This window comes from Polistes fuscatus, unplaced genomic scaffold, assembly GCF_010416935.1.
Source record: "Polistes fuscatus isolate 324 unplaced genomic scaffold, CU_Pfus_HIC Scaffold12, whole genome shotgun sequence".
Taxonomy (NCBI): domain Eukaryota; kingdom Metazoa; phylum Arthropoda; class Insecta; order Hymenoptera; family Vespidae; genus Polistes; species Polistes fuscatus.
This window is the reverse complement of record NW_025113020.1, coordinates 6,730,355-6,753,739: the sequence shown is the minus strand read 5'-3', so window position 1 is coordinate 6,753,739 and position 23,385 is coordinate 6,730,355. Positions and strand designations below refer to the sequence as shown.

General features: G+C 35.1%; 1 protein-coding gene and 1 long non-coding RNA gene across 2 annotated transcripts in view; both read left to right on the top strand.

Annotated features, from left to right (window-relative positions):
* The window catches only part of LOC122513374 (serine/arginine repetitive matrix protein 2), a 205,319-nt gene that overhangs the window by 36,490 nt on the left and 145,444 nt on the right, over positions 1 to 23,385 (top strand). The window contains 5 exon segments of the mRNA XM_043629696.1: positions 1,413 to 1,725; positions 2,129 to 2,242; positions 7,849 to 8,043; positions 9,126 to 9,210; positions 9,523 to 9,611. Of these exon segments, the coding sequence (XP_043485631.1) occupies positions 1,413 to 1,725; positions 2,129 to 2,242; positions 7,849 to 8,043; positions 9,126 to 9,210; positions 9,523 to 9,611 (796 nt within the window).
* On the top strand, positions 20,115 to 21,894 carry LOC122513375. Its single transcript, XR_006302737.1, has 2 exons — positions 20,115 to 20,683; positions 21,490 to 21,894. It is a non-coding gene; the product is annotated as an uncharacterized LOC122513375 (long non-coding RNA).

The window sequence follows — 23,385 nt, the reverse complement described above, 5'->3', positions numbered from 1 at the left end:
TCGATTGAATTTCTTCGTACACCCCTTAGAACGTTTTATTCGAGCCGCTACTCTCGTACAGTTCGGATCTACGAATTTTACCCACCACCTCCCCCAATCCCCTTCTCTTATTTTTCTTTTTTGTTTATTTTGAATTTTTTAAATTTATTTTAAGTTTTTTTTTTTTTAAGTCAAGATTTTTCGATCCTGCTGGAGTGAAAGGCTCAAAACTTTTCGACCATTATTTTGACAGGCTCAAAACTTTTCAACCCTTCACTGATATTTTTACGTATGCAATTATTTGGAATTGATTTTTTTTTTATATATTTCTATTATTCGATTAAATATTAATTTTATATTAATCATATTTTAATTATATTTTAATTATATGTGCACGTAATAGTATCCCTTAAACTCGTAAAAGGATATGCGAGAGATATAGACGATGTATGTAACGTTATAGTATAATTGTTAACGGTAATAAGTAAATCGTACGGAACATGTACTATAAATTATTATTTTTGCATTGAATTGTGAGATCGGACTTTAATCAAATTGATTTCTAATTAATTATTATCTTTTTCCTCTCCCCCAATCGTCCCCCTTCTCGTTTTGTTTTTTTCATCTTTTTTATTATTACTATTAAATAAATAACATTTATTGTATTACGGTAATAATTATTTGCAATGGGGGAATAATAAATAATCGTATTCAATGAATATTATTTTCACTAACGATTATTTACGTTTCGAATAACGTCGATTGAAATTATTCTCCGTTATTATTATTAATAAAGGAGTTATGTTTATTTATTTGTCGATTAACGATTAAAAAAAAACAATATTATAATTGTTCATAACGTCGTATAGAACATTCGTCGTATAAAACCAACAGGCTAATGTCACGATACTATTTCACGTATTTACGATTATATTTTGTGCGTTGGGAGGTGATCAATCAAATTTTAAAACCCGTTGGAAATAATTTACATTTCGTGCAGTTCCAACCTTGGCAAATGTTGATTTATCAATTAATCCCTCCCACACGAGTCACTATTTTAAACGACAGAAAACAACGCACCCTATCCAACCCTTCAAGGGTTTCGTATCGAAGGGTGTTTGTTTTATTTATAAACTTTTGTTTAACACCGACAATATCCTAATGAATGTGTCCTTTTTTCACTTAATCGCAACCATAATTGTAACTCCCAAATTTCAACGTTTGCGATAATATTCTGTTTATTTATTTTATTTTTTTTTTCAAACAAACAATTTACGTAATTCAACAAGAAAATCAATCAATAAAATAACGATTAATTGCGTTCGTATTAAATATTGTATATCAAGTAAAATCATTTATAAGAATTTTGTTGGTTTTACGTTAACGATATTTTAATGATAAATGTGTTTTATTGATTTGTCATTTTTGATTTGAAATTTGCAGATCCTTGTAGAATACGACGACGTTGAGTGGCAAAGACGCGAGTGGTTATCCCCCCACAGGGATGCAGTATTTTCTTTTTTTCTCGTTGAAAAGGGCCTATGTTGGGCCGAACGTGCAGATCCAAGACACGCCAGTCTCATCGCCATCGATCATCACAATAACGCTAACAATAATCATCATCATAACAATCATCATCATAATCATCATCATAATCATCATCATCATCATCATCACCATCGTATCAACGGGAAACCACTCAGGGGTTCTACCGCTACTGCCAACACCGTTGCTTGGCCTGCACTCGTAAGTTTATTTAACATATTTATTGTTATTAATTATTGTTTTTTTGAATCATTTTATCTTCGAGATCAAATTTTCAATTGCAAACGATCGCGTCGATATTTTCTTTCTTCATTTTTTGTTTGTTTGTTTGCTTGTTTGTTTTTTTGGATGTATTTATTCTGACACGAATTATGTTTCCAGTTAAATAATTTATATTATTAAATATGATTCGAATATTTGTTTAATATAATACAATGTTGTTGTGGTGGTTGATTCATATTTTTTGGAATACAATTGAAATATTTCTTTTTCAATTGGGAATTTAATCGACTGATACACGAGTTTGGTTTTCTTTCTAGATAAATTTGTTGTTTTAATTATTAAGTATTATTTATTTATATATATATATATTTATTTCTTACAGACATTTTATCCTCTCGTGGCACGTGCCGAACTTCCGGAAGACGCAATGCCGATAGAATTTATGCAAGACCGGAGACTGGACTTCGTTGATTATTCCAAATTAAAACCGTTCACCGTAAGTGTTCAACAATATTAATATACATTAATTATTATAAGAAAATTCGGATTATTTTTGTGAATAATTATTTGACGAAACTGCAACAGAGTAGGAATGATTAAACTGGGAGAGGAAAAGTGAGGGTTTGTTAGATAATCGTCGAACGATGATCCCACAACTAGCTCTTCTGCTGTTGGTGTTGGTGTTGCTGTTGCTGATGCCAGTGCGACCACTTCCGCTTTACGGTTAGAAACTTACTTCGTTAGGGAAGGGGTTTGAACTTAGTTAGGAAGAAGTTTGGAAGCCATTGGCCTATCTGACACCAACCGTCCCCCCTGCCCCCTTCGGGTTACGGACGCTAGCACGCGTACACACATACACAACAATTCACATTGGTACACATTTGGGTAGGAGTGTAGTAATCTTTGAAGAACGCAGCTAGTAGTTGTCCCAAACTTTCGAATCTGTACTTGGTGTTTGTTCCCCAAGACGTTCCCTTTCGTTTCCCATGTCGTAAAACCTTTGATCATCCATTTTGTCCTGGTAGAAGGTCAAATTTTGTTCCTGATGCATTATGCTTATCGATTATTTTTTTTTGGATACCCAATTACGATTAGACCAGTTGTTCATTTATTTTCTCTTGCCGTTGTTGTTGTTGTTGTTGTTTTCGTACAACAGAACTCTTATCGTTATCTTTTTCACGAAGAATAATTTGGCGCGATTACGTCTCCCGTTTGATTCTCGTCATAGTTCGAAAGAGAAACAGAGAGTGTTGTAGGGTCGTCGTAATTGTTTCCAAGTAATTAAACTGTCGGAAAGTTAAACCGTTAAAACTTTGGCTTAGGTTCGCGAATCGTTTACGCGAAGTTTCACGATCAGGTGTGAGATGCACCTCGGTAATTCGACCGGCCACCTGTCTTTTAACCTCGTAGACCTTACCAAGTTATTAACAGTATGATATTTACGGGGAAATTCATTAATTCTAAGTTCAGTCATTTTACGGATGTGAGGATTCTTCGGTTGTTTTTTTTTTTTTAATTCCAACACCGAAAAAATCCCAGTTTAGTTCAACGACCCAAATCATCGATTGCTAGGAACCTTGAAAAATCAAATGCCAGTCTACCTCAATCATCCTAACACCCAAATTAGTACGGTGACCCAACTCAACCATCTAAGACACCCTCGCAGAAATGAAATTCCAATCTAACTCAAACCATCTGACAGAAAATAAACTCCTCTACCTAAAATTTCAAATCACCAAACTCCCCAAGTTTAAATCATCCATAAACCATAAGCCAAAAAGATACAATCATACGAAATCCCATCGCATTTAGAGAAGTGCAGGTATCCGGCATAAAATCCAATTAAAAAACTGAACCCCTGTGGAAACAAAGGTGTATAAAAATACGGAAAAGAAAAAAAATAAAAATAAAAAAGAATGAGAAAAGGGAACCCAATAATAAGACTTATAGATAACAATACTTACCATAATAATACTCAATCTAAATAATAACAGTGAGTAAGAGTGTTTTGTAATCTCACTTTCCACGGTTAGTTTTGTCTCTGTTGAGACAGACAGACAGACACACAGGCAGGGTCCAAAGTTCTCAGAGATATCTCGTAGCCTCTGGCAGCCAACAGCAACCAACAGCAACCAACAGCAGCAGCAGGTCTACATCCTACAAGTAGTAGTAGTAGTAGTAGTAATACTTGGCACGCTAGAGGGGGATTAAGGGGGGAACGGGTGGGGTGTATACATATAGCACATCGATGGCATAAAGTCCCCCCGCCTCCTCGTGCCCCCCACCCCGTGTTGTATGCTCGCTTTGCCAAGGACCGTTAGTTGGCTGAACGGGAATATGTTGGCGCCTCGACTTGGCCGTTCTCCAACCTGCCCCTGCCCCTTTCCCTTCCTCATCCCCATCCTCATCCTTCTCCACCTACCCCCCCAGACCCCCCCTGTCTTCCTTATCCTCCTGTTTCCTCTTGCACACGTGCGCGCGAGCGCACACTTTCTCTCTCTCTTTCTTTCTTTCTTTTTGTATCATAGAACGCGAGTTGATAGGAAAAACAACGACACAACAGAACACAACGCAACAGAACACAACACGGGAGACAGTTAACAACAACAACGTCATAGAGAAACAGTAGTAGCAATGCAACGTAAGCAGTAACTGAACGTAACCAAACCCACGTTTGTGATACTACAGCTAACTGAAAGTTTACTGGGTAGCCAGTGAAAATAAGAGCAAATGGTGTATGTATGTGTGTGTGTGTGTGTATATGTGTTTCTCTCTCTCTCTTTCTGTAAAAGCTTCTTCCCGAGTGTGTTGGAGAGTATCAGTGGGGAATGTGCCTGTCCCCCCCTCCCCCACCACACGGAGGGCTGAACCAAGGAGAGAAAGAACCCGTTACATTTATAGTTCAGGGTCAGCAGACTCTCTCTCACGCAGCACGCTCTCGATTTCAACGAATTTTCGGTTGGAAAAACTGGGAAAAGGGTTAACCCTGTTATATTTTAGATTGTCATCAAATACTTTTGGATAATATTTTTTTATAATTATATATTGATCAATCTCCAATTATTATTATTATTATTATTATTATTATTATTATTATTATTTTTGTTCAGATAGTTTATAGAAATTTTTTTTTTATTCTTTTTATTAAATATTTACGTAATAATTTTTATTATAAATAATTTTAGTAAATAATTTATATTATTATTTTTAAATTTTATTTTTTATTATTTATTAAATAATTTTTATTAAATATTTTCATTTTTTCTTTCTTTCTTTATTTCTTTTGTTTTTTTTTGTACTTGCATTGAACGTTGTTGTTGTTACGTTAGACAAACAGGTTACACAATAATCTTGGGTCTCGTGTTAACCTCTAGCGAGATAGAATAGGATTGTGTTTTGTGATATGTGCAAATATATAACAGGATAATTATTTAAAAAACCCAGTAATTATCGAAGTGTCGGTAGTTGGATGAACACTTAACTGTTTGTGCGTGTCATCACCTGTTAACTTAACGATTATTTATTTTTTTTTTTTACCTGTGCTAGAGAGAGACACCTTTATGCGTTTTTAATCTTTGATTCCTGATGACTCATATATTTTTTTCTTTTCTTTTTTTTTTGCAATTAGTCGTACCTGATGCATTATTAATTGACGATGCTATTATTTTGCATTTAGCTGGTGGGGCAGGGGGAGGGGTATCGTTAAATCAATTATTTAATGTTTATGACTAGGAATTTTTTTATAATTGTTTATGGGTAACCCTGTTTCTTTTTTTTTCTTTTTTTTATAGGTTTGTACGAGTCCCTTTTAAATTCTAATCGATTCGATTGTGTAATTTTATCCCATTTTTTGGTCACGAATAATTTTATAATCGTAATTGAAATTAATACAACGTTGTTTTGCAGTGGTGCAATTTGAATAACAAATCGTTCGATTTAATCGAACCTTTTTTATATTATTATTATTATTATTATTATTATTATTGTTATTTATTTATTTTCGTTACTTTTACGAAATGGAAAATGCTTAGTTGGTATTTGAAAAACAAAAAAATAAAAAAAGGAAAAAAAAGAAAGAAAAAAGAAAATGAAATATTAATAAGTAAGAAAATTTGCAAAGTAATAAAACATCGTATCATATAAATCGAGTTGTTTAACAAATTCCCTTTTGAAAAATGTTGAAGAAGTTAATCACGAAACTCGTTAACGGAATTCGAAAGTCCTTGTCGAACTACTAACTCAGAAACTCGTGTTCGATGAAAGTTTCGTAAAATATGAGAGTGTGTGAGAGAGAGAGAGAGATCGATAGTAAACTGCTTATCAGTTAACCCAACCCTCGACTAAAATTACCCGATACAAAGTTCTAGCAAAATACCAGACAAACTTTTTTATCCATAACATTGAAAAGATAAAAAGTTATTCGACCGATTTAACCATTATATACTTTTTATATATGGGTTTTATTATTTCTTTTTTCGTTCCTTTTTTCTTTTCTTTTTTTTAATCAGACTATAAGAAATATAATAATAATAATAATGAATAATGAAAGTAATTATTTTGAATTAAGTTGAAAATATAATTTTAAGTAGATATTATATTTGAAATATTAAAGTATATTATGTGTAAAACGTTTGATAATATATATTAATATATTTTATAATGACAATTACAAATAGGAAATATATATTTAATATTTAAATATATTGTTATTATTAATTATTTAAAAAATAAATATAATTGATTTTTCTATATCTTTTGTATTAAAATAAATATCTTCGGGTTGTTTGGTTTACTAATAGTTTATTAATAATTATAATACTTAATTAGTGTGCAAATTTCTAATTAATTAGATATATATATTATAATTTATTATATATATTATATAATTTATTTTTTTTTATAAATATTTATAAATAATTTTATTTTTAATTTATTTTTAATTTTATTTTTAATATTTAATAAAATGATATTATTTTAATATTTATTAAAAAATATAATATAAAATAATATTATTTTTAATATTTAATAAAATAAAATTTATAATTTTATTTTTAATTTTATTTTTAATATTTAATAAATATTTATATATAATTTTATTGTTATTTATAATTTATTATATATATTATATATTATATTATTATTATATAATATATTATAATTGTATAATAAATCGAGTTATATGGAATGAATTTTTTTATATTTAATACGTGAAAGAATATATAATTAACAAATGAATGTTTTATAAATATTATTCAATAAAAATAAATAAGTTTATCATTTTTTGGAGAACAAAGTTCACGAAGTTAGCCTGTGATTTGTCGTTTCACAATTGTTATAACCTATTACAGAAAAAAATCGATTCGTAATGTTCGAAGATTCGATTTTCTCGAACGTTAAATTATTCTACGAGTTTGTAATACTCGTCTCTCGAACGAAGAGTCGTCTTCGAGGTTCGCTTTGCTAAAGTCGTCAATTTGCATAGAATTTTTACGACGAGTTAGAGACCGGATAAGACTGGACACGATATATGAATAGAGAAAAAGAAGAAAAAGAAGAAAAAGATAAAAAAAAGAAAAAAAAAAGACTAGAAATATAATTCCGTCGTAGAAAATCTTGTCGGACCATTGATTTTTAATGAAAACGACCCCCCACGATAGTTTAGATAGTTAAATAAACAAATTTAAAAAAAAAACAAACAATAATAATAATTATTATTATTATTCATTACTATTCATTATTATTCATTATTATTAATAATTTATTATTAATTAATTTTTAATTAATCGTTAATTAGTTAAATATTAATTACTTGGTAATTAATTGTAAATTAATTATTTTGTTAATTAATTAATTATTAATTAGTTACTAATTATTATAAAATCATAAACAAAAAAAACAAATGTATTTAACAAAAGGAAGAACAAGAAAGGAGAATGAATTTTTCTCAAATCAACAATCGTTGAATTAAAATTGAAACGTTTACGGGGACTAAAAGAAGATGAATGAATTGTCCCTCATAAATTAGGGGGATGAATACAAAAACAAAAAAGGATTTGAAACTAGGTTGTTAAAGTAATGAAATATTTGTAAACGTTTCTGCAGCAGGAATGGGAGTTAACGAAGGGTAGCTTGCCCTGGGTCGGTGCTGTCCGAAGATGGGCAGAAATGCAGGACGGTCAGAGGATCCTCTTGACGACACCAAGTGTCCTCGTTGGGTTCCGTGTCGAGGTTTATCGTGCGGAAGGTACGACACAGTGGTACACTGCTGTTATCGTTGGATACAACGAATCTACCAAGGTAATCCACCTAATAATTTTTATTTATTTTCATCTTAGTGATTGTTAACAACCCCACCCCCATTTGTGCCCTGTTTCGACGTGTCGTACTCGTGACAATTGTTTTTCACTATAATACATTTAATATATCACGTGTCACACTCGTGGAAATCATTTTTGAACGAAACGTGTATCACGTGTCACACTCGTGGATATGATTTTTGAACGAAACGTGTATCACGTGTCACACTCGTGGAGATGATTTTTGAACGAAACGTGTATCACGTGTCACACTCGTGGAGATGATTTTTGAACGAAACGTGTATCACGTGTCACACTCGTGGAGATGATTTTTGAACGAAACGTGTATCACGTGTCACACTCGTGGAAATGATTTTTGAACGAAACGCGTATCACGTGTCTGACTCGTGAAAATTATTTTCGATCATACATTTAATAACCCCCCAATTTGTGCCCTATTTCGACGTGTCTTACTCGTGACAATTGTTTTTCACTATAATACATTTAATATACCACGTGTCACACTCGTGGAAATGATTTTTGTACGAAACGTATCTCGTGTCTGACTCGTGAAAATTATTTTCGATCATACATTTAACAACCCCCCAATTTGTGCCCTATTTCGACGTGTCTTACTCGTGACAATTGTTTTTCACTATAATACATTTAATATACCACGTGTCACACTCGTGGAAATGATTTTTGAACGAAACGTGTATCACGTGTCTGACTCGTGAAAATTATTTTCGATCATACATTTAACAACCCCCCAATTTGTGCCCTATTTCGACGTGTCTTACTCGTCACAATTGTTTTTTTCACTATAATACTATTTAATATACCACGTGTCACACTCGTGGAAATGATTTTTGAACGAAACGTATCACGTGTCTGACTCGTGAAAATAATTTTCCATCATACATTTAATGTCACGAGTCAGACTCGTGGAAAGAAATGTATGAGGGGTTCAAACGTAAACGCCACGTGAATTTTGTCGAATTAAATAAAGGGGTTTGTGAATAAAAAATCAGGTTTGTGCGCAAGATTATCAAATAATTGAATAATGATTTATCGTTTATCTAGGATTTGACTGTAACCGACGACACTGTATTAGAAGATCACAATGAGGATCCTAGTTTGGTACAAATGCGTTTGATCGGAGATGGAGGTAAATATTTGAATAATAAAATATTGATTTATATTTTTCAATTATGTGTGTGTGTGTGTGTGTGTGTGTACGATTGATACATTTCTAACTGTACATACATAATATTTCTACGAGTCAGAGTTTGAACAAATTTTCTTCGATCGAAATGAAATTTGAGGTTGTTTGTTCGAAAAACAAAAAAACAAAAAAACAAAAAAACAAAAAACAAAAAACAAAAAAGAAAAAAAAAAGAAACCAAATTGAAAAATTGTAAGAAATGTAAGCTAATCGAACGACTAATGGTGTAAATGAAATAAATTTCTGTTTGCGCAGTCGTGGAGAGTATCATGAGGGGCGAGGTCGTCGGAATGACACCAAGGAGGTCGAGGTCATCGACTGCTCTGACGCACGCACTGGTCGTGGTGAGTGAAATCCAATTTCATTCTATTATTAAACTTGTCACAAGGCTGGTAATAATGATGATGATAACATCAACGAGAGTTAGAGAGAGAGAGATGGGGGGGAAAGTATGGGGGTGGAGGGGAACGGGGGGGCTGGGGCTGGTGGTGGTGGTGGTGGTGGTAGGAAAGGTCGTTGGACGAACGGAATTCACTAAAGGTAAAACCGGAGGAAGAGAACGATAATGAAAGATCGCGGGCTGTCTTTTAACTTCGCAATATATTTTCTAAAACTGATATCGGATAAAATTGTAAACCCCATTTAATTGAATGTTCATTAATTAATCGTTTTTTTTTTCTTTTACTTAAAATTTAATACGTCTCTTTTTTTGGGAGGAGGAGGAGGGGGACTATTTTGCAACGTTCATTTTGATCGTTTGCTTATAGAAGCAGATATTTTTTTTTACACACACATACATATATATATGTGTCATATTAAATAAAAAATATTAGACGAATGAAGGACACAAATCACATTATGCTGAAAAATATTTAAATGACAATTGATGATCAATGTGAAAATAAATATGTTTGTTAAAATCCAGATTATCTCAGATAGATTAATCGATATAATATTTCATAATTCTATACCGGGTGATACGATATGAATCCTAAAAGGAAAGGAAATAAAAAATGATGAAAAATTAGAAGAAAAATTGTGTGAATAAATGTTTAAAGGTTAAACTTAGTTGAAATTGTGAATGGTGGATGGATAGATATTGTAGGGAAGTAGTTAGTTGACTTGCTTACCAGTAGATTCCCTTTAATACGAGAAATCAATAGAGAGTCGTGCTCCTCGCTGCACCCTCGAGCTTTCAGGAATCGTTCGCAAAAGCCCGGAATAGAAACGGTTGCTACCTTCCCTCTCTCTCTCTCTTTCTTTCTTTTTCACTCTCTCTTTCTCGCTCACTCTCTTTCATTTTCTTATTCAGTCACTGTTCACATTTATTCTGTAACTGTGTTCTCTCTTTCTCATTTTCCTGGACACACGACTGCCCCACCTTCCCTCAACTTGGACTCTTCTTCAATTTCCGACGAGACGTCGCGTCTTTCCTTTTTTTTTTTTTGCCACCCTGTATATATATATATGTGTGTGTGTAACGTACGACGACCCGTTTCTCAACGAGGGTGTCCGTCTCCCACCTCCACCCCCTCCCTACCCTTCGGATCATCGTCCAATCGATTTTCGTCCTTCGACGAAAAGGATTATCCCTAGGAATTTATTCGCCCCTTTCTACTTACCTACCTTACCTACCTACCTACCTACCTACCTACCTACCTACCCCCCCTTTCCTTTTCATTCCTTTTTCTTTTTTTTCCCAGGTGTCTTTTTTTTTGTTATACTTTGAACTTTTCTTCAAAGTTATCACGAGGAAAATTTGGCACGATTCGTTGACGCGTGTAGAATAATTTCGTAACCCCATTGGAGGATCGATCTTTGTTTTTACTTTTTGGGAATCGTGTCGCATATTTTTTGAGGTCGCAATTAGTTTTTTTGAATTATTTTCCGGTCAATAATATTTATTTGAACCTGTCTATTTTTAAATGTAATTATTTTCTATTTTGTTATTAACGATCGTTGATTAGGTATTAATAAAATACGAGAGAGAAGTTAATAAATCATGCTAGTAACATATTCACTTTCTGTCTCTCTCTCTCTCTCTCTCTCTGTTTGAAATTCAATGTTCCAGGAATTCTTTAGCTCTTGAGGGCATCGTCATTGTCGTCGCGTGTTAGTGACAGGTCACGTCGACCAGTCGCGTCACTAATCGGGTTGTTCCGATGACGCATAGCTTTCATAGTTTACACGCGTGACGCTCCTTTCCAGGCCAATCCACACGTAACCTGAAAACGATATTCGACGACGACGACGAAAGGGGTTATCCCCGTTTTAACGGGTCAAACGGCTAAATATTCATCTACTTTTTTTATTTTATTTTGGATTGCAATTTTATTTTAAAACGTTAGATGATCGATCGGAAATATAATTAGATGACTCTGATAATAAGGTTATTTTATATTTAACTGGAAGTTTCATTGCTCATTTGATCATTTGCATACTTGCTCATTTGCACACTTGTTCGTTTGTTCATTTGCACACTTGCTTACTTGTTCATTTGTTCATTTGCTCACTTGCTCATTTGTTCATTTGCACACTTGCTCATTTGTTCATTTGCACACTTGCTTACTTGTTCATTTGCACACTTGCTCACTTGCTCATTTGTTCATTTGCACACTTGCTTACTTGTTCATTTGCACACTTGCTCACTTGTTCATTTGCACACTTCTTCATTTGCACACTTCTTCATTTGCACACTTGCTCACTTGTTCATTTGCACACTTCTTCATTTGCACACTTGCTCACTTGTTCATTTGCACACTTCTTCATTTGCACACTTGCTCACTTGTTCATTTGCACACTTGTTCATTTGCACACTTGCTCGCTTGTTCATTTGCACACTTTCTCACTTGTTCATTTGTTCATTTGCACACTTATTCATTTGCACACTTGTTCATTTGCACACTTGTTCATTTGCTCAATTACTCATTTGAAATTTTCGTTAGAATGAAAGATTGTTCGTTACAGATCGGCAAAATAAGTCGGCTGATAATGTTAATCAAAATAATACGGAACTTTCTTTTCGCGTGTCGTCAAAGGTCACGCGAAAGGAGTCATTTCATCGTTTAAGGGATCGGTTGGTAGCACGTAACACGGATTTAACATTACCTTCGTGAGATTGTATCTTAGTTAGACTTTCTTGCTTGGTCAACGGGAATAAAAAAAGTAACAAGTAGGAAAGAAAATAGAAAGAAAAGTAAAGTAAAGTAAAGTAAAGTAAAGTAAAGAAAAGAAAAAGAAGAAAAAAAGGGAAAGAAAAGGTAAATGATTTATGAATATCGAACTGGTTGTAAAGAGGTAAGAAAAGAATGGCGTCTTAACGTTAACGAGATTGCAAGGTTGACAAAGTTGCGAATGGAAAACAGAAAGAGGAAAGAAAGAAAAAGAGAAATAACAGAGAATCAGCCGAATTTTCTTCCTCCCCTTACTACCCCTCACCTCCAACTCCAGAAAAAAAAAAGTTCCAGTTTAAAAAGAAAAAAAAAAAATCAAAGAAGAAGAAGAAGAAGAAGAAGAAGAAAGTTCTTTCGAAGCGAGATAACTCTTACCCTGGACGACGACGTGTACGCAAGAACTTTTGAAAAGATGAATTGGGGGTGGGAGTTTTTAGAGGAGGAAATAGAGGAGGTGGGTGGAAAAAGAGAAAGAGTTGAATTCGAAAGTTTCATGGAGAATAACTCATTAATGATAAAAAGTTTAGGGGCCGAGTCCTTTGGATGAGATGAAGGATATCCCGTTGAACATTTCTAACCTTTTAACTTTGGCCAGTTAAGTTTCCAAGTTCCCGCCTGAACGGTCATCCTAAAGGTGGAGGCCTTTCCCCTCCCTTATTGGAATTTAATTTGCCCTTTTTTTAAGGCTCGTGTCCGCTATCAAACGGAATTTTGTTTTTCTTTCATTTCGTATCCTATTTTTTTTTTCAATATTTGATTAAAAATATTTTGGGATTGTTGGATCATCGTTAATTGTGTGTTGATTAAATTTAAAAGTAAATCGTCATGTTGAGAAATGATCAAATAAAAACATTATCATCTGGTATAGTCAAGTTTTAAATGTAATCGATTAAAATGATCTTTGTAAATGCAATTAACGTTGTGGTAATAACATAATATGAGAATACACGGATAAATTAGACGAATTCATTGGTGAACATCATCGACACTTTGGTTAACAGCCAGAAAGAGATAGAGAGAGAGAGAAGCAAGAACTTTCCGGAAGCTGGCTTATACGAGTTCGCAAAACTTGCCAAAAGGGATTAAAGCCAGGACTACTCTTCCGTAAGAGAACTTAGCCAAGAGTTTCTAGACGATCCGCGGAAGCGACCATTAACGGGGTAGTTTCGAAAGTAGACACTACGTTGCTGTATGAGCTCCTACCCAAGTTTCCTTTCAACTATCATTTCGTCCAATACCTAAAACTTAAACGGGTATACCCATTTTCAATGATTATTTATATTTTTTTAACCCTCCGTTAAATGAAAGGGAAAATTCGTTTAACGCGAAGAACGGGAACAAGTTCTGAACGTTGAAAAGACGATCGTAGGATTGATCCTCCAAATTCTGGGCTTCCTATCATCATGGGGCTTTAAAATAACGGTCAAGTTAATATTGTGTAAACTGATTTTTCAATCCTGTACCTGGGAATCCTAGATTGCAGTTGTAACATAGAAATTATTGAACGTGGAACCTTCAAATTCATTGTCCGAGGTTTTATGAAGTTCTAATAGTTGTTGCTCTGTTGTTATTGAAGAATTTGAGAATTTTCTAGGTTTAATATAAAAAAGAAATGAATATTTTGAAAGCAAACTTACATTAGTTTCTCTTCCGACGTCACAGTATGAGTATTATTTTTTTCCCGATGGTAGGAAATATTTGGTAAACTGTTGAAGTCCATGGTACTTTTTCGGTCGTAGGTATTTTCCCGTAACCGACGATTTAAAAGGATCGTCCGGGGTGGTTGGCCGAGTGAGCTTGTATTCGGGGTATACTGTCGGATAAGTATGAAGATAGAAAGAGATCCAAACAGAGAGACAGACGGACAGACAGTGAGAAAGAGAGAGGAACCCAGCAGCAGACACGAGGAAAGACGCGAGGGTTGGTCGATGGAACACCACCTCTGTACGTGTATGTATAGGTTTGCGTGTATGTTGAGGGTGATAGGAGCAGGCTGCGAAGAGAGGAGTAAGGGGTGAGGATTGAAGCTGCGAATCCAGAATGGGAATCGGCACTCGAGAATGGTGAAGAGAGGAGAAGAGGGGGTGTTGCGTAGCGTGTAAAATAGGGGTTGCCGATGGTGGTGGGTGAAACGTGCGCCAGCGCACAACTATGAACAGATACAGATAGGTGCACATAGTGAAGCTCGGCAGAATCACTGGGAGGGGATTTGATGGTCGGGGTTGGGGGTTGGGGCGCCGGTCGGTAGCTGTATTGATTCTCGGGCAGGTCACGTTGGTGGGGTGTGGCGACGGTGAATAGTAGGAGAGTGAGAGAGACTGTGTCTGCTGCTGCTGTAGCTGCTGCTGCTGGTGCTGCTGGTGCTGATACCACTACTATTACTTCTGGTGGTGTTAGGTAGCTGTTCGTAGTAGTGTTAGTAAGGATTCTCTCAAACCTCATAGTGGGGGAAGTTGACCGGGTGGTGTTGGCGCGAATACACGCATACATAGACACAGATACACATATACAAACATCCCCATAATGGTTCTATGTCCAGGGGTTAACACAAAACATTCGCAGTGCAAATTAGTTCATTTTCCTACTCGATTATCCTTATTCCAAAATTATTCTATTCTATGTGGCACCGATTGTTGATGTTTATGCTGCTGCTGCTGCTGTTGTTGTTGTTGTTGTTGTTGTGGTCGGGTGTCTCGGATTAAAGTGGAGCTTTCTCTTTCGATGGAGACACTTCGATCTTTCCTATTTTCTCCCTAACTACTTTTTTCTTCTTTTCGCTTGATTTTTTTTTTACAATACTTCGAGAAAACGACTGCCACGGGGTGAGCTGAGGGGGGTAGTTTTATCGATATAAAAAAAATATCCTGCTAAAGTTTATCCCCCTCTTTCCTTCGTCTTTTTTTTTTTCAACTCGACTCGATGCATCATCGTCGTCGTTCTTTTCCCTATACTTCTTGGTTCGTGAGAACGAACGTCAACGTACCACCTACGTTGAGACCACTCCTGAAAAAGGATCAATATCATCGTTCTCTTAGACCTTGTAGAGCAACGTTCTCGTAATATCTTACTCTCTTCTGGCACGTTAAATCGGAATTTTTAATATCACTGTATAGGGAGATGGGAGTGAAACGACGGGGGGACAGGGGGCCGAGGGGGCTTTCAATTTTTTTCTTCTCGTGATATTCTCAATAATATTAAATGTCACGTGGTGGTGCTGGCGCTGTTGCTACTGCTGCTCCTGGTGCATCGGTGATCGGTATAAAACATTCTAGCTTGCGTGGAAATTTTTTTTCTTGGCTGCTTCCTTTTTTCTTATTTTTTTTTTTATATAATTATATAATTATTTCAATAATTATCTCTCAGATCTCTTATTTTATAATCCTAATTTTTTGATTTGAGTCCTTGTTAACTTCTCACCTTTAAAAACCAGTTCATCAAATTTCTATAGAAAAAAAAAATATTAGCTTACGTACGAAATCGAAGTCGTTATTTTTGTTAGAAAAGAAAAAGAAAGAAAAAGAAAAATAGTAAAAGAAAAGAAAAGAAAAGAAACGTAGTAGGATCATTTATAAAACACACGATCTACCTCGTTGTTGTTGGTAAAAAGGGGGTTGGGGAGTTTGACCCTGGGAGTTTCTCCTTGAATCCCTCTGGCATCGGAACGGGCTATTGGGAAGGGGTGGGGTGGAGGCTGGGGGTAGCCGGTTGTTTGTCGCCCCCTCCACCTTTCTTCCAACTCAACCCCTCTCGTAATATCGTCGACGTGCAAAGAGGGTTGTTGGTAACGTTGCTTGTATTGGGTTGGTCGTGCGCACGAGCTACAATCCACCACCACCAGCACCCCCTTCTCACTTCCTACCCCCTTACCATCTCTTTCTAACTTTCCATTCCTCTTATTCGGGTTGGAACGCAACACGTACCCCCTCTTCCCTCGCACTTTACATGCATGAATCCCTCTTCCCATCTATGTATATATGGTATGCGCGTTTGTGTCTGTGTATATCCGTCTAGCTTTTCCTCTACACATACAAAAAGGATGATGGTATGATCCTACACTCATACTCACGTATATGTGATGTGTGTGCATCAGTGGCGCCAGATCAGCCCGTTCCACCTGTTTGTGCAAGAGAGAGTTTCACCGCGAAACTTGCAGTTTCCGAACAACAAAGTTTCCTAGCTGGCCGAACTACTCCCGAATGACGTGCCAGATCGATATTTCCTAAGCCGCATAAATAAAGCTACTTCTAGCAACCCTTTCCAACCACCTCCCCCGATCTACCTATGCTCCACACCATCCCCTAGAAAAACCCCTTCCTGTGTTTATCTCTTTTCAGGATTCGCATTCCTCATCGTATTCTTTCCTCACATTTACCAGCCCTCCCCCTTAACTTCTTCAATGTTTGCGTTGTACACTTTTATTTTTGTGTCCACGTTTTTCCTCTTTTTGCGTTACGACTTTTTTTCGTGAAAGGAGAGGATCAAGGAAGAGGAGGAGGAGGGGGGAAGATTGGGTGAGATTCCGAAAAAAGAAAACCGAACGAATTCGTTTGTGAAACTTTGTTGAATAGTTTTCGAATTATTTCAACGATACTCTTTTGCTTTGATTAGTTTTCAAAGTTATAATTTTCTTTTGGCGCGTTTGGGAAAATAAAAATGGATGCGAGTGAATTTTTACGATGCGCGCGCACGGTGACACAATATTAATGGAATGAAGTTAGCCTCGGTATTTACGATGCGCGCGCACAGCGATATGAAATTAACAGCGTGAAGTTAGTCGCGTCATAGCCGGCTTGGGGTATTGTTCACGTGTACCGTATATGTTATATATACGCCAAAGAAATATAACTTCTTACGCGTTTGTTTCTTTTTTCTTTTCTTTTCATTTCTTTCTTTCTTTTTATTTTGTGTGTATTTAAACGCTGGAGAGTTTTCAATTGTTTCTCTCTTTCGGGGTTTACCATCTTAACAATACAATTTTCGCGTATTCGTCGAACAAACGAAGAAACGAGAAAAAAATAAAAAGTTGAGCTTCTCGTACACAAAAAGAGAGGAAATAAAAATAGAAAAAAGAAACGGTTTGAAAAGAGAAAATATACATACACATATATATATATATGTGTGTGTGTGTATCTGGTATTTTATTATCTTTCTTTTTTTTGCTTTTATTTATTTATTTTAACGTGTGCGTGCGCGCTATCTTTTTCTCCCCACCCTTCTCCCAGTGGCCTCTAAGCCCCCCCCCTTTCCTCCTACTCCTCCGTTTCTCTTTCTCTTTCGTCGATATTGATTGCCAATAAATTCCGCGTAGCGGTACCCGAGCAAAACGTAAAGGTAGTCATTTCGTTCACGGTTCACCGATTCACAATGGGTTTCCGCGTACAATCCCAACCCGACTTTTCTGTACGACCACTGGTATAGGGTGAAATTAGTATGAAAGGGGGGTCCTCGTATGAAAACCCCATAGAAAGAAGGGTGGTAGGGATGGGTGAGGAGATTGCTCTTTTAATGTCTAATTGTAGGGAGAGAAAAATAATAATTCATTAGATTGTCGGTGCCTAAGGGGTTGGAAAGCAGGGGTTGGGGGTCAGTTATCAAACGAATTCGAAGTGAAATTTTTCTTCTTCTTCTTCTTCTTTAGGAACGAACAGATATTTATTTTATATTCGTATGCTACCCCATCTTCGATTGCGAACTCCTGACCTTCCGATGCACAACACCCTCTTTTTTTTTCTTTTCTTTTTTAGAATAAGAAACTGGGATAGAGAGATCTTTAAAGGTTTTCTTTTAAAGTTGCATGCCAATATGCGAATATTTTTCCTCGATTGTTACGACAGTTTGTTATTTGATTTCTTTTGACTGCTTAGTTGATTAATTCATTTATTCTATTTCCCCCCCTCACCACAGGTGCTTAAATGTTTCATCATTAAATTAAACTAAACTTAAAATATTAATAACATTATTTTTCTGCCACCTTGTATATATGAAAGTTAGAAATAAAACTTGCGTCGGTTTCTATCGGCTTTAAAACGAATCTTGAAAATCTATCTCTCCCACGGAAGAAGAAGAAGAAGAAGAAGAAGAAAAAGAAAAAGAAGAAAAAGAATGTTCGTGGATGGTGAAAGAGGTAACTCCGTAGTAGTTGCATAGTCATTTCGAAATTCTATTCGTAAAAGAGACGAGACGGATTACGATCGAGAATTCACATAAGTCCTCGTCGTTTGGCTTTGAAAAATAAATGTAACTAGTCTGGCAAGATGTCGCAACTTTTCCATACATACATACATACATACATATATATTGTATTTTCACTTTTTTCTATCCTCTTTCTATACTTTAATCTTTCCTCTAATTTCTTTGATAAATGAAACATTATTTAATTTAATATTTGTTGATCGAATAAACGAAATGTTTTCACTAGGAAAAACTATCAAAAAACGATCCTAAATCTAGGGATTAAATTTATTACATTTTCTAACCTAAAAGATAATCGATTTTAAATCATTTTTATTAATATAAATATATCCAATTTTATTAGGATAATTAAAAAATACCTTACTTCATTTTTATTTGACTGGTATCGGTATATTTCCGATCAGAAAAAGGGTCAACTGCAATCAAGACCAATCATCGATCAATCCCCCCCATCCTTGATTGTTCCCTCTCGATCGATAGGTCCGTGTTCCTTAATTACGACCAATAGAAAGACTGGCGCTAAAATTCAAATTGATTATCTCGATCGTAGATAAAAAGTATTAAAAGATAAAAGACGATGCAGATTTTGATCGATCCTTACGAAAATACTTTATTGGGTCACATTTACAAATACCGTCAAATCGATATCGCACACACACACACACAGACATACACATATACAGACAGATAGATAGAAAATCGATTATTCTAGGTTAGAATAGAACTAGTTCCGACATTTGATAATAAATCTGAGTTATAAATTCGATTCTTTCTATAGTTTATTCTTAACAATTTCCTAATACCTTACTGGTTAGATTTTATAACAAATCAGGATCAACCAATAACGTATGGTGATCTTACCGTAAACCCTAATCCCTGATAGAAATGCAAACAATATACAGGGTGGGTAAAAGAAAAAGAGAGTGAAATGAGGAAGTTGGAGAGTTGAAAAGAGTGGGAAGGAGTGGGGTGGGGGGTTGATAGTTATAAGAAGAAGTAGAAGTAGAATGATGACGACAGAGGAGAAAGAGAGGGAAAGCTTGACAGTTTATCGGGTATGCATCAGTGAGCCGAGTTTGCAATATTATCGTCGTCCGCGTGACGCTCCTTGTTTCCGAAGGCGGCTGCTCGTTGCTGTGCTCGTAACTGGAAAGAGAGAAAACACGAGAGAGGAGAGAGAGAGAGAGAGAGAGAAGAGAGAGTGATAGGAAGATCGGAAGAGGATCGGAGGAGGATCGGAGGAGGATCGGGTTAGCTCGGGAGATAGATAAAACGCGCGAGAGAGAGAGAGTGAGTGAGAGAGGGAGAGAGGAAGAGAGAGAAAACGAGTGAAGGAGGAAAGAGGATAGAAAAGCATTAGCGAAGTAAAGAGAGTAGGGGTAGGGATATGCAACCCCGGCAATATCAATAGTGGCGCCACGCGCGGCGGCGGGTCGTATTATTGTGGGCGTTATGGAGGGGGAAAGATACCAAACGAAGTACCAGTAGACGGCAGCACTGCGGACCGCGCGTATCGCAGTTCTCGTCAGAGCTTCTTAACGCGCTTTTCTTCGTAAAATTCGTGGCCGTAGTTGTCCTCGTCGTTGTCGTCGTCGTCGTCGTCGTCGTTTTTGTCGTCGGCGCTAAAGCTTAATACTTATTGGAATTTTTGCCCATTTTTTTTTTTTTTAAATCGCGACCTAACCTCTTCGATTAATCGCTCGAGAGGAGGAAGACTAATCATCCCCTTCAACCCCCCACCCCCTACTTTTCTCTCTTTCGGAGTATATCTATATATATATATACACTACTTATAGTTCAACCTTTTAAACTCTCCTCTCCCTAATTGTAACAACCATCGCGTTGTAAAAACCCTAGCATCCCCCGACCCCTTTTCTCATAGCCAATAACATTTTGCGAGATATTTTTTTGTCTCTTTTATCCTGTTTTTCCTATTTGATTTTAATTCGTTTTTGTTATTGTTGCAATTTCGAGGATATTGAATAAAGTTATTTGTAATAAAATATGATTAATGTAACGGAAAGTTGTTTGATTTGAATCGAGGAAACAAGGTGATTATCTGGTGTTTATTTTTTTTTTTTTTTTATATCTATTTATTTATTTGTTTATTATTATTATTAGTGGCATACGGGAGAGAAAGGAAGGAAGGAAGGAAGATTTCGAACGAAACTCTCGTATCTTCGAATATTTTTCTTGTCTAATCTCAACGATACGGATTCTTAATCTAGTTTCAAAATATTTTTCTTTTTTTTTTTTTCACTTTCGTTCCGAACAGATCGTTCTTTTTTTTTTAGCGTTTGTCAACGGCCATCTTTGTTTCTTTCATGATAATAATAATAATAATAATAATAACAATGATGATGATAAAAATGCGAATTGGAATTAACAAACTACTCGTTTGAATACACTTTAATATTCACTTACGAGTTTTTTGTTATTTTTTTAATCTCTCGAGCAGATACACGCGCATACTCATAATTTCAGGTAGTAGTGATAATAGTGGAGAGTCTCAAGGACACATACTACAACGGAACATACTTCGTTAAGTTGTTTGTTTGGGAAGATAGAAAAAAAATATTCGAGAAAATCGAGAGCGAGAGTTTCGATAATCGGAATTGGAATCTTCTTTCTAAAATTTACTAGAATTCTCCATGTTGAATTATGCTTGAATAATTCTCCGAAAAACACGCATCTAGTTTCTTTTTTTTTTTTTTCTTGCTTTTTATCGACGCCTTCTCTTCCGTTTAACCACGTTTTCTAAATTTTATTCAAATTTTGTCGCGTTCTTCGAATGTTTGTTTTTTTTACTCCTCCTTTCGATCGATTTATTTATAATGAATTTGTTTAAAACATTTAGATAATACCTTAGACGACAAAACCAACGAAAGTTATTGGGAAGGATGATGTGCCGTCGGTAAAATAAATCGTTCGAAACCCGACCCGCCATTTTTGTTTTTCCACGCGTTAAACGTAATTTTTTTTATTATTCTGGTGCCGGTCAGATGTGATACGAATTTTTGTCGATTTTATTATCATTATTATTATTATTATTCGAATGAAATTGCAACGAACGGCCGGTCGTGACGTCGGCTAAACGATAGTTTTTATTTTTTTTTTTATTTTTTTCGTTTCCCTTTAGATTTTGGTTAATTTTTCGTCATTCATACGAATTCGTAGCGTAATTTTTTCACGTGTGTTTTGTGACCAATGAAGGGTATATGAAAAATAAATATTCAATTGAAGATCTAATTGTATGACGAGATAAGAAGGATAAAACAAGGATTCAGTGAATCGGAAAACCTCATTCGTTCAACTTTCTTGTTTCTTATGGATAATTATTATCATTGGACGTTTTATATCAACCTGTAATCATTTACACGTAAGTTATATTTGTCTCGAACACATTTTTTTATATATATATATATTTTTTTCTTTCTATGTTAAAGTGTTAACACAACTACCATTGCAATATCGTATTATATTTTTAGAAACGACACACGTACTTGGATAACTGAAAATTTATTAACGAAATAATCAAATGAATTTACGTTAGTATTATTTTTAGAATACATTTCAAACAGACAAGGTTACAGTTTAAAAATAATAATATTACTTTTTTTTTTTTCTTAACTCTACTAAAACTATAACAGAATTTCAATCAAATGACCTTATTTCAAATGTATTATTTTAAGAACTATTAGAATTATTTAATATCGTTAGAGTAGTATTTTTACTTAAACAATATTACGAGCTGTCAGTCAAGTATTTTTATTTGTTTATATATTTTGTTATTCGACCAATTGTAATATAAATAAATAAATAAATATAGAATAAGCGTTGGGGTTAGGGGGGGTAGGTTTAGTGTTAAAATTCATTGAACTTTGATAGGAAATTAATATTGGCAGTGTTTATTTGTCGTTGAAGTAATAGTGAAACTATGTATATATTATTTACAGTTCATAATTGCGGAGGGTGTGAAAGGGTGCTGGGTTGGTTAGGGGTGGGAAGGGGTGACGGATTTAGCAACGCAATATCCACATTCCTTGTTCAATGTAGTTTCAGATATGTCAGTCAATACATGACGTTGTATCGAATACCACCCCCCCACCCCACCACCCAACTTTTTCATTTATCTCTTTCTTGCTTTTTTTTTTGTTCTTTCTTTCTTTCTATCATTTGACGACATTAAAAAATCGTCAATGATAAAAACGTGATTAATTAATACGTCGATTTATTGAGTTAAATTAACGTTGGCAGTCAGCAACTTTTAACGATGCCTCTTTTCATTTTTATCATTGAACATTTTGTTTCGAAAAAATTCCAATTGCACGTTCTAAACACTATGCGTTATTTTTATAAGGCGTGGGGGGTGGGAGTGGGAGTGGGGTGGTAAAAGATCTAAATTATTGGAATACAAGAACAAAAATTTGATAAGAATCCAATCAAAGTATTGGGTGCAATTTGAAATTTTTTATTTTTATCCCCCCCCTCCCCCTTTTTATTTTTTTTTTCTTTCTCGTTGACTTTTTCATCTTCTTCCACTTCTTCTTCTTCTTCTTTTTTATCTTCTTTTACACTCTGACATCAAGTTTTATTATTTCTTTTAATTTTATCGTATTATTTCTTTATTTCTTTTGATTTCATGTTCTATCCTTCTTCTGGTCTCGCTCGTGCGCAGGTAATGTGATTAACGAGCACGCGAATCATCACGACAGGTGGGCGAGAACGGGAAGAAGGGAGGTTTGGAAGAGGG